The sequence below is a fragment of the Montipora foliosa genome, chromosome 1 (genome assembly GCF_036669935.1).
Source record: "Montipora foliosa isolate CH-2021 chromosome 1, ASM3666993v2, whole genome shotgun sequence".
In the NCBI taxonomy this organism is placed as follows: Eukaryota; Metazoa; Cnidaria; class Anthozoa; order Scleractinia; family Acroporidae; genus Montipora; species Montipora foliosa.
Window position 1 is genome coordinate 42,501,344 of NC_090869.1, and position 12,500 is coordinate 42,513,843.

At 38.7% G+C, this 12,500-nt stretch overlaps 1 protein-coding gene across 3 annotated transcripts in view; it reads left to right on the plus strand.

Annotated features, from left to right (window-relative positions):
• Window positions 1–3,952: 3,952 nt before the first annotated feature.
• LOC137998919 (nibrin-like) overlaps window positions 3,953–12,500 on the plus strand; it is a 15,867-nt gene continuing 7,319 nt past the window's right edge. Inside the window, exons 1-7 of one of the 3 annotated variants that reach the window (XM_068844769.1) lie at window positions 3,953–4,105; window positions 4,197–4,241; window positions 7,171–7,253; window positions 7,989–8,131; window positions 8,691–8,776; window positions 9,802–9,878; window positions 10,160–10,263. In XM_068844769.1, the coding sequence (XP_068700870.1) occupies window positions 4,057–4,105; window positions 4,197–4,241; window positions 7,171–7,253; window positions 7,989–8,131; window positions 8,691–8,776; window positions 9,802–9,878; window positions 10,160–10,263 (587 nt within the window). In that variant the 5' untranslated portion in view covers window positions 3,953–4,056. Of the gene's footprint in view, window positions 4,106–4,196; window positions 4,242–7,170; window positions 7,254–7,988; window positions 8,132–8,687; window positions 8,777–8,808; window positions 9,242–9,801; window positions 9,879–10,159; window positions 10,264–12,500 lie in introns of those variants that run through there. The other 2 variants (XM_068844762.1, XM_068844777.1) reach the window with 2 other exon arrangements.

Below are 12,500 nucleotides of genomic sequence, written 5' to 3' on the forward strand. Positions count from 1 at the left end.
ACATATATTTGAGTTGCACAGTAATTATTGAAACTGTGATTGTTTCAGGAGTTTAGGCCTACCAATTATTTTAAAAATCGGGGACAAATTGTTTGGATACTCAATATACAACAGTCAGGTAAAAAATGTTGTAAATATTCTCAGTTTTATCAGGAATAATACACAAACACCGGTGACAAACAGTATTTTTTTTTTGAGTAATTAGAGTTGAGTAATTTACTCAGACTATTAATTTTTCCTTAGAATAATTTTTCAAAGCACTCGTTGCATTAAATCTTTCTTTCCTTACAAGCCGTGCCCGTGGCCAAATGGCTAAGGTTTTATGTAGAGCTACCTATTGAGACTGCAATGATTTTTATATCGGAAAAACTAAAAGACGATTGCATGACAGAAAAACGGAGCATTATTCCTGATAAAGTTAGATAAAAAGTCAAACGAAATTGAATCACAACCTGGACTATTTGTTTCTTTACATACCAGTTTGTGTTGATAACGCAATGATGAAGCAATAATGTTCCTATTAAATTTATACATATTTATGCACAGTCAAACTTTGATTATTCGGACGTTGTCACGGTTTTTTCTTCCGGTCAAAATTTGTTCGTGAATATTAATTAATAAGGATGAAAAAAGCATGTGTCACCTTGCTTTTATTGTTGCTACTTAAAAGCACTTTCCTTCTGAAACTCATTGTTAGAGGTAAAGTACTGCAGATAATATGAAATTCTGACTCCGAGCTGTTTTGTCGCTTAGTGAAATCCTATGCTATATTTACTAGTTCAGCCTTTGCATCGATTTATTGCGATCTTCTCTCTCAGTCGTTACATTTGTAATAATTTTCCAACATCACTGCCATCGGGGTTTTTTCTCCTCGTTTGGTCACGACGAGGGATAGTTTAGATGTTCTCTTTCCTGACACTGCAAATTCATATACGATTTTTTTGTGGGAGTTTCAAGGTTCCCTTTATTTACATATCCAGCCTGGCATCTAATGCAATATGATTGGCTCATTCCGAGCATGCGCTTGCAAGTAATACAGGACTCTCTCTTTTCCCGCCTGGGTTCCAGGCCCATTTTCAGGGCGGGGTAAGAGGGAGTCCCGGAATAGGACTACGGGTTGGTTAACCGGGTTGGGGGGTTAGCGTGTGTCACCTTGCTTTTTTTGCTTTTTTTCTCGAATAGCTTGCATCCTAAGCCTCCTTACGTTTACGTTTATTAATCGACAATGTGGCTGCACATCAATTCGATAAAGAGTCCTTGGTGCGAATGGGATTTGCATTGTCAGATTTTCTCAGGTATTACTTCTGCTCGAAATTCCTGATATCCGAATATTTCATGTGATCTTCTTGTGTTCCTTGCCGCTGCCATCTGAGAGTGAGGTTTTTGATTTGTTTTTTTATCAAAGCCCCCTACCTACAACATCCCTACTTCTAGTACGGCTTCACTAGCACGAATCGACTTTCCTAAACTCACTGCAACCAATGCAATCACTCGAAAAGAGAAGCTCAGACGAGGTATTAGGCAAGGCACATGAACTGAAACGTCCTTGAACGTACCCAGCAATTTGCAAGACCTTCGGTCTAGCAATTGTTGTGGGTCTAGTGAAGAGGGTTAAGACTCCGAGGAGGATACTGGTGAGAATACTTACTTTGATCAATTAAGTAATGATGATGATGATGATGATGACAGTGACTCTGAAGGTGACGTGAAGGAGACCTCACCATTTAGAATGCTTTCATGTGCCAGCTGATAGGAGGCATTTCTGGCGGACACTTGGGCCTGTAAACAATCCCATGCAGCTACAAATTATACCTCACACTGCCTTTATTGCCTCCGTTCTCCAGTAATCTCGTGTTTCGCTCATATACCTGCTTTATACAACATATCGATGCTCTAAAATTATGTTTTCCCTATCATAACTCCGGTTGAGATTTAAGTAGCAGGGACTGGGATTTTGTCCAAATTTGGACTGGAAAATGAAAAATTGGATTGCCCCCCCCCCCCCCCCCCCCCACCCTTACGTCCTTTCCGGTTCCAATCGTAAATAAATGCAACTAAAATGTCTTTTTTTGAATGTGAACACATACAAATAAATTGATTCATGAAAACACGACTAGATTGTAGAATACCCGTGTTACAAACGTTTGAAGTCGTAAATAAGGAAATGTTTGATTCTCATCACACTTACTCATTTAACTCTTCCCCTTGTGACTCTCAGTCAACCTTTGCATTTTCCACAAGGAGCAGCATCCCACCTAAACTACGGTGTTCGAGGAGTATCATAGATAAACCTTTTTATTTCTGATTCTTTTCTTGTCTTGTCTGATTTTCAAAAGTGCCATTTGAGAAATCAAGCAGACAAATTTTGGAAATCAAAAGTGTCATTTGAGAAATCAAACAGACAAATTTTGGAAATCAAAAGTGTCATTTGAGAAATCAAACAGACAAATTTTGGAAATCAAAAGTGCCATTTGAGAAATCAAACGGACAAATTTTGGAAATCAAAAGTGCCATTTGAGAAATCAAACGGGCAAATTTTGGAAATCAAAAGTGCCATTTGAGAAATCAAACGGGCAAATTTTGGAAATCAAAAGTGCCATTTGAGAAATCAAACGGGCAAATTTTGGAAATCAAAAGTGTCATTTGAGAAATCAAACGGACAAATTTTGGAAATCAAAAGTGCCATTTGAGAAATCAAACGGGCAAATTTTGGAAATCAAAAGTGCCATTTGAGAAATCAAACGGGCAAATTTTGGAAATCAAAAGTGCCATTTGAGAAATCAAACGGGCAAATTTTGGAAATCAAAAGTATCATTCCAGGAATCGAACGCGGCAAATTTTGGAAATCAAAAGTGTCATTTCAGAAATCAAACGCGACAAATTCAAAATCAAAATGACACAATAGAAACCTAAAAGATTTTTCCTTTTAATCATAGAAACATAAACAAAATCAAACAAAACAAGAAAAGAATCAGAAATAGTAAGTTTTATCTATGATACTCCTCGAACACCGTACTACTAAACGCCACCAGTGCAAGTACAAGCACAAGGATCACAATTTTCCTTTCTTCTGCTTGCTCGGAAACGCAAAAACTTTTGGCGCCCGGAAATCACATCGCTTTCCGGTCGTTTCTTGAACTTAAATAAAGTTCAGCAAAGCCGAAGGTTGAGAATTTAATAAAACAATTATTCCATTCGCCCTTATTGGATACGAGATTGGTAATAGCCAACTCGGCGATACGCGCCTCGTTGGCTATTTACCATCTGGTATCGAAAGCGGGCTCATGGAATAATTGTTAATTATTTCGGATTCGGTATATGAGAGACCAGCCGACAAGCCCCGGTCTTGTCTCAGATTTGTCTGAATTCACCGCTCACCAGCCGACAAGTGAAGAGTTTTCGTCGGCCGACAAAAAAACAACTGGTGTGCGGCGGTCTTTAAAGTTAGTTCTGCAAATGGACAAATGGAAAACCTCCGAGAAATAGTGAAATCGAGGAGAAATCAGCGTGAAACCTGGACCCCATAGCCCTTCTCTTCTCCTCTTCCTTGCTTGTGTAAATTTGCCATTTGTAACATGAGTAAAGAGAAGTGCAAGTGTTCTTTAAAATTTATCCGAGGGAGCATGCCCCTGGACCACCCTAAGGCTCACACCTTCGATCAATTTCACCAGACAGCCCCTCGCTGGCATCTATGAAAGCAGTCTATGTCACTATGAGAAATAACCAGTCCGGGCAGGATAATGATGATGGATAACACACGCATCTACCGGAAAGTTCCATTTCTTGTGTTTAATTTGGCCCTTACAAAGATTAAGATGCTTTTAGCAAATAAATTAGCCACGAAGGCCGATCCTCTTGGGAGCAGGTCACGCTACTGTAGGTCACCTATTGAAAGTGGTCCCACTGGTGAAAACAATAGATAAATTATAAATTCCTGCTCTGTGCGCCTTTTGAGTGCAGCGGATTCTCGGACCCGTCATGTAGACATCTATGTAGACATCTTTCGTTTTATTAGCTCACATGCCGGGTTGTAAGTGCTTTTAAACGATAGTTGTAATGTGGTTGTTCGAGGAAAGAGAAACGGCCGGACGGCCAAAAAAACCAGGTAGCTGACACTAAGTTGCAAGACTCCGTTTAAACATTCTAATCTTCGTGGTTTCTTCAATCCAAGCCTGACCTGTTGCTTCTTTTTGTAGGGTTGTTGCTCACTGCAGGAGTAGAACATGTGGTTGGAAGGAAAGGTAAGGGAACAGCTTAAGTGTAACTAGTATTGTTTAACCTTGCCACACGATTTTGGGCGAAGGTTTTCAACTTGCTTAATAGGCAAAGATTAGTGAGGTTGTAGTGATCTGCGAAACCCTATTGCAAAGAAATGGCCGAGTAGATTCTTGCTAAGACCATAGAAGACCTGCAGAGCGTCGTCAGTTGGCTGGACAACCCGCGAACCAGCGAGCGCGAGTCATGCGGTCACGCATTTAAGTCTCAGCACCCATTTTAAATAGCGATGATAAACAGTATTTAACTCTAAGCACCCATTTTGAAACGGTTAGCTTTCAATAACTGTGTGATTCGCATGGCTCGCCATGTTGGCTCACATGACTCGCAGCCATGGCTCGCATAGCTTGCTGGCTCGCACATTGTCCTCTCTCGTCGTCAGCATCAACCCACATAGGTTTATTTGAATTCTGTTTCAAATCTTATTTTCCTAATGTGATCCTCCAACTCTAGATCTGTTTTTTCAACTGTATGCGCGAGTTTTCAATAAGCCAACTACAGTGACCCTAAATCACCAAAGAAAACATGTGACTTACTCCAATAATAATAATAATAATAATAATAATAATAATAATAATAATAATAATAATAATTCATACTAATACTGATATTAATACTAATACTACTACTAATAATAATTACAATTGGAAGAATTTTGACTTTCACTTCAGGACGGTGCCTACTATTGTCATTGCGCATACGTTCTGTGCATCTCGAGATACTCGCATTTCCTATGGGTAGTGCTTATTAATACAGGGTTATTTCTGCGCAGTTCAAAACTATGCGGAGAAAGTAGAACTTAGCAAGTGCTCTTTGTATCCAAAAAGAAAAGTTGGGGTAACCACGCATTTTTCAGAGATAATTAAGCTTTAATTTGGAAAAGAATGCCATACATTGCTTTGTATTTAAAAGCTTTTTACAAATACCCCCCCCCCCCCAATTTTCTTTTTGGATTTCAATAACTCTTGTTAAGATCTGCTTTTTCCGCATACTCAGTAAACCGCGCAAAAATACGAGGGTTGTCCAATACACCCAAACTGAGTCCGATGGACGAAGGCCATGAGCAACCAGACTCACCCGAAGTCAGTTCGTGAGAGACTTAGTACATATGCAGCAAAGTCTAGTTGAGGAGTGGGTGGAAAATGTCGGCAAACGGACTCCATCGGAGCCGATGAGGATGGGTTGCTGTGGCGAGGATCCATCGAACTGCCGCGAGTCAGTTCGCGAGAGACTTAGTAAATATACAGCAAAGTATAGTTGAGGAGGGGTGGAAATTGTCGGCAAACGGACTCCATCGGATCCGATGGAGACGGGTTGCTGTGGCAATAATCCATCGGACTGCCGTGAGTCAGTTTGCGAGAGACTTAGTACATATACAGCAAAGTATAGTTGAGGAGGGGGTGGAAAATGTCGGCAAACTGACTCCATTGGATCCGATGGAGATGGGTTGCCGTGGCAAGAATCCATCGGACTGCCGCGAGTCAGTAATAATATTATATGAGAATTACTCTGCGGCGATCGTTTTATCTTGATCACAGTTTCCATATAATCGCTGCCATACGATCAATACAATCATATATGTACTTTATTGCTCAGGTGATTCAACCGAGTAGATTTTTGGCGAGTAATTAGGTTGATGATGGCTTGGTGGTTCAGTGACATTGCCAGCGCACACCAAGCTGGACATTCGGCGAATAAGTTCTTGCTGGGGTAGCGATAATTTTTTGGGTTTGTTAAACATCCTTCAATGTTGTTTTCACTTACTTATTTTCATAAATAAATAACATATCAGTTATTCCCAATTAGTCACAATTTCAATTAGAAAAACAAAGTTTTCATCCAGGGAAAGGCTCTCCTTCACGCAGATTATCTTTGTCTTCTTCACTGAAATCAGTGGATTTGACTGAAAAGCTAATAGTTTATTGTTGTCGGAGATTGGATGGCAAGAATTTCTGTCGCAATTGGAAATTCAATGACCTGGATTTGTGAAAATCTTGTTCAGCTTCATGCTTTAAAGTACAAGGTATAGTGTCAAGTGCAATTTTTCGTGATGTTGACTTTCGCCTCGTGTAGAACGACTAATGTTACATGTGTAGCTTTCGCTTGTTTTGCCTCATGGCTGAGAGGTATTTTCTGTCATGCGCGATCTGACTTCTGAGAGTCCGATTGACTCTTGCCAGGAAGAGCTGTCTCCATCTGATCCGATCGAGTCTGTTTGCCAACTTTTTAAATCCCCTCGCTCCTGTTAACCCTTACTTCCGGTACCACTGATCAAGCGCCATGCACCCATTTCCGGTTCCGGTCGTGATCTGACTCAATCCACCTGCAAGTGAAGACAACCCGACTCAGGTCGAGTGTATTGGACATGTATGAAAAATACCTTTGAATTAGTAGGCACTGTCCTTAAGCAGAATTGAAATATAGTAATCATGTTTCTTTGATTGACACCTAACCAAAAGGTGATGGCAAAATTTTAGCATCAGTATATTATCTAATTAAGGAGATTTGAAGAAGTGAAGCAAGAAATAGTAAATTTGTGACTGTTGAAGAAAAAAACACTACATGTAATCCACCTGTCCAGTATTTTACTGCAGGCTTGCACTACAGAGAACTGTGCTTTATAATTTAGCTTGTGTTACTTTTGTTTGAATTTTTAATTTTGGAAGTGATTCTAGGACATCCAGTCACTATTCTTGAAGTGTCATCCTTTGAAGAATGAGGCATATAACAAAAGACACTATTCATATGCAAATTATAGTGAACAGTTATTCTAGAATCTAGACAATTTTTGGATGTGGAGCTGATGAGCTGAGGCTGACTATTTGTAGAGACTAGCCTTTTCTTCTTTTGTGAATTAAATAATTATTATTGTTGCTTTATTTTCCTTTTTTAAAGATTGCTCAGTATTGATACAAGATGATGCCTCCATCAGTCGCAAACACAGCATTATTACGTTGAATCATGATGAATCCAGTTTGGTATGAACAGTATCCTTGAAATCCTATACTTGCCACAAGGCTACTTTTTTGAGTAACAAACATGGAAAAGTGAGCGGTGAAGTCCTAACAGCAGGCAATGAGGAAACCCTCACACAAAGAGTTAGAATAGGGAAAATAACATTACAGATGGGCCTTTTACAGAGTCTATTGAACTCCATGAAAACTAACAATAAATTAATTATAACAGGGCATGAGACTAACTTTTCATGTTACTAGCCTAGTGGCTGTGGAAAGTGAACATTTTACTATCCAAAATAAGTTTTTACTAGTCATGTGTGTGTTGGCTATGTGTAATAGTAGCAAAATTACATGTACATGTACATGTGCTAGCAGGAATTAAATTACATTTTCACTCCCAGGGGTTCCCCATTGATGAGTAAAATCATCTGGAGTTAGACGAAAAATATGGTTTAGGCCGGTTTGGGTGTCAAAGGGTTAAATAATACAAGTAAAATCTGATATAGGAATGCAAGATATTTGCAGTCTATTGGTGGTCATTTTACAGCTTTTAGTGGGTCTTTTCTTTCATGTCAAGAGGGTTGCTACTTAAAAGCTCTTTTTTCCTTTCATGCCACCCATAAAAGACCAGGATCTAGCCATCATCGAGGAACCTGGAGAAAAAATGTGATTTTGCATCTTAAACTGCTTGTCAGGCTTGCTTTGAAATTAATTTGGAGATAAAGTTTTCACTCATTATTTACAATTTCATTGCAGGGTGATCCAAGTAAAATATCACAAGTATTAATACATGATTTCTCCAAATATGGTACCTTTGTAAATGGAACTAGAATCTCTGGAAGTAGTTCCTTAAAGAGTGGGGATGAAATTTTGTTTGGCAAAAACAACAGTTACTACAAGTAAGTCATTTATGTCCTCAAGTCCATTTGATTTTTTTAGGACTTTTGCAAATCACATGTTGACGGTCATACATGTAGTTTGCTAGTGTTGTGTGAGAAGTTTTAATGCACACCCAATGTAAGCCTGAGAGTAAGGTCAAGACAATGTTAACTAATCAAAAATTGTCCCTCTTCACAGTTCAGGCAGAACTTTTCACCTGGACACATCTTTACTTGGTTGCTGCCCTCTTAGGAAGGTCTTTTTTGCCTGTTAAGTAACATTTTGTTTTCTCTCGTTCCCCCTCTTACATCCTCTGACTGGTTGAAGTTCAGTGTGACAGTTTGGCTGCTGGTGAAATGGCTTCTTTTGACTCATTCTCTGCAGCTTTTTCTCTCTTTTGGGGTTTGATCTCTTAAACCCACCCGTGGTTAAAGAGGAAAATCCAATGAAGGAAAGGAAGTTTAAGGTCCTGAAGAAAGTTTCCTCAAAGAGAGGTATCCTCAGAATTGGTTGATTATTATTATTAAATTTTTCTTCTCTCTTTTCATTTTGGAAATTTGTTTTTAATTGTGCAAGCAGATTGAGGTGTTGTCCTTTAGTTGTTGTCGCATCATGTCTTGAAGAGAAAAAGAAGAAGACATTGAAAACTCTTATCCACAAACTTGGTCAGTTTTGTCTTGTACATTGTAATTCAGGTATCAAATATTGATTAGATTACAATTATCAATTACAAATTATTGGTGGCTATCTTGTTTAAATTGTTTTCATTGATTGTACATCATTTTTTTGGGTTATTGGATGGACAATGATCTGAGATAGTGGGTACTTGTCTTCCTTCATGGATTACTGTAGTACCTACATATATATAATGATAACTCAGCTGGACATACAGGCTTTTTAAAAAGGACCTGTGGCTTGTGAAACCCGCCAGCTCTTTCTCTTTAATTTACTGCCTACTTTGGTTGACCACTTATTCCAAATATTATGTATGACATGAAATATGGACCGAACCTTGGATCAGCCAAGCTTCGGCTTATTAGCCAGAATTCTGGCTGTCATACACAATTGTGGTCTCATCGACAGAGAAGCCCTTCAAGCTAATCCTGCCAAGCCAACCACATGCTGGAAAGGTCAGACCACAGTACACACACAAATAGTGTGTGGGTTCTTTTACGCTCCACAGAGTTAATGAACATAGGCTGTGAGATGGGACCTGGCTTATCGTCCTTGTTTACATTCCAAGAAAGTCAAATTTCAAATATTTCCAGGAGTATGATCCAAGACCCCTCTAAAAGCATGCACTTCAGCTCCTTGAATTTGACCACCTATACTAATCACATTCTTAGAGTGGTTTTCAATTGAGTGTTGAAAGTAATTTTAGTGAATTGCTCTGGTTTTGCATTACTTCACTCAGTGATTGGTTCAAAGTTCTTGCACCACTTTTTCAAACAATCAGATGTGAAACCAAAACCAATCATGGCTCACGCATGCCCATTTTCCCGCGCTTTATGTCAGCTGCACGTAATTACATGTACTTCGACTTTTGATTGGTTTACTGGATTGTCTCCCTCCTTTTTGATTGGCCAAAGTAATTACTTTGGTTTTGGTTTTGGTTTTTTCGACACTCGATTGAAAGTTGATCTAAATTGAAAACCCTCAAAAAAATGTTTGTGTGAATCTTTGACTCTAGGAGGTCATATCACTGGTGACTGGCAACCAAATATTACAAGTCATCTTGTTATGGATGGACTGACGTTTACTATAAAGGTGCTGTGTCAGAAATTAACTCTGCTTGTGATATTTGCCAAGTGCTGCATACACTGAACTGCATACATTGCCGCAAGGCTGCCAAAAGTGTGACTAAATTCATGTTTTTTACACTGTACACTCGACATCCAATTTGACAGCTATAAAAGCAATCTTTGCCTTCTGATGGGATAGTCTACATACGTGACATAAATTTAATTTTGAATTTAGTTACTCTTAGAATCCTGTGTGTAGAATTTATCTCAGGCTTGTAACTCCGCTCTTTAATTTTTTTTCTATAGGTCATTCACGCCTTAGCAGAATGCTGTCCAATTGTCACCCCATTATACTTTGAAGATGTGGCAAATTCTGCAAACCCAAGTTCAGTTCTAGATAGAGTTCACAGGTATTTCAGGGTTACTCTAAATGTTTCTGCAAGTAAAGGCATACTGTAGGTTTAAAAGTGCTTTAAATCAAGCTGCACCTTCTAAATTGTTGTAACAGTATATACAGTAACATGATTAAAAGGACAATACATAGACAACTGGAACATGTACATGTATGAATAGACATTTCTTAAAATCTTTGAAATTTTGTTTTTGATGAGAACAGAAAACATTCTGTCACAATAACAATAATAATGATAATAACTTATATAGGGCATTTTCTTCGCAAGCATTCAAATGTGTTTTACATGGACCCCAGGACAAAAACTAAAAGAAACTAAAAACCATGTGAATGGTACTAAAATAAGCCTAGCTGAAGAAAATGTTTCAAGCTCTTTTTCTAGAATGCATAAAATAATCAAAACTGTGATGCTAAGTGGAAGTACATGTAAAATTGTATTAAAATATTCATGTTAAAAATAAGTCTTTCTGAACAGAAACGTTTTTAGGTTGGATTTAAAAATGGCAACAGAAACAGCAAACAGCAATAACTTAAAAAAGGATGCGTTGCTTAACAGGCAGCCAATGTAGATCCTGCAGAAGAGGAGTGATATGACAGTGCTTCGGTTCCATAAAATTTTTTTCTTGCAGCTGTGATAGTAGAGCTTCATGGTCGATGGTATCAAAGGCGGCGCTCAGGTCTAGCAGCACTAAAATAAATTAATGTCACCTTTCCATTCTCCATGCCAACAAGAATATCACTTTGACTTTAGGAAGGGCAGTTTCAGTACTATGGAACGGCCTGTAGGCTGATTGAAGAGGTGGATACAAATTGTTCTTTGTTAGATGCTTATGAATCTTGAGAAATGCAGTCCTGATTGCATACAAAAGCTGGATGGTTGAGAACAGGCATCTGAGACCGGATGTTCTCCATGTCACGATGGAAATATTCTCCAAAATGGTCCAAAATCATTGGACAACTTGGAGCTATCCACATAAGGTGGAAGAGGGTTACCGTAACAGTATCAATATTAAATTAAGTAGCTGTTTACTGACATTAAACAGTCTTCTTTTATCCAAACTATTGCGCTGAATGAAGTCCTTGTAGTGGTGTTCACCTGAACTCGCTAAATGACCAAAGATCAGCATCGGATTTAGTGGACCTCCATTTCCTTTTGGCTTTTTATTTTTCCTTTTTCACTAGCCTGATATTGTTTTTGAACCAAGCAATATTTGGGCAAATGGAAATATCCTTTATAATTGGAGTGTGTTTATCCACAGGATCACACATAGGGTTGTTATAGCAGCGAACAAAGTCATTCAGATCTTCAAAAGTTCAGAGCACAAACTTGACTAGAAAATGTCTTCACAAAAAGTGTCAATATTCACTTGCTTCAATTTCCTGTAGGACATAGTTTTAGCAGTGTGGGAAGGCCTTTTCATCTTTATCTCAGACAGTACAGAAGCATGATCTGATATAAATTGATTGACTATGGTAATCCAGAGAGGATATTATCAGATTGGTGCGTAATCACTAGATCTAAAATATGAACCAAATCATGCGTCGGTGTTTTAACATGACTTTGTTGCGAAAGCCCCATAGCCTCTGAAAGGTCAAGGAACTTGATAGCATCACAATCATTTGGATTGTTGGTTTTAATATTAAAATCACCAGTGATTGCAACTGGCCATGGTGACAGGGCGATAGATTCCAGAAAGCTCGTGAAATCTGTAAGGAATGTACTCACAGTGATTGGATGGGTTTAAGAATACGGAGGCCTGTAGATGATGACTATCGTAGTTTGAGACCTGAACTGCCAAATTGGAGATCCCATTCAGAAAAAAATGATGCCATATCGTTGGTGTCCAATAACTTGGCTCCAATGGCATCCTTAACAAGTAGTCCCCTACAATCCTTGCGAGGGCAATGGAAGAACACGAAACTAGGCAGTGTAATTTACCTACAAGCTGCTGAATCGTCAGTTGTTAACCAGGTTTCTGTGCATGCGAAAACGTCAGTGCCAGAAGCACAGACATAATCACTTGTCACCTCTGGCTTGCTTTTTACAAGGCAGATCTCAAATTCAATGTGGAGAGTGTTAATATTGAGTTTCTCTGCCATCCTTCTCTTTTTTTGAAGCGGGAAGTAGTCTTGATCAAATTTGATGGATTTTATTCATTCTGGCGTTGCACATGATGGCATATTGGCTTGAAGGTGTTACATGAACTTTGAATATTGAATATTTCATGTGAGCAT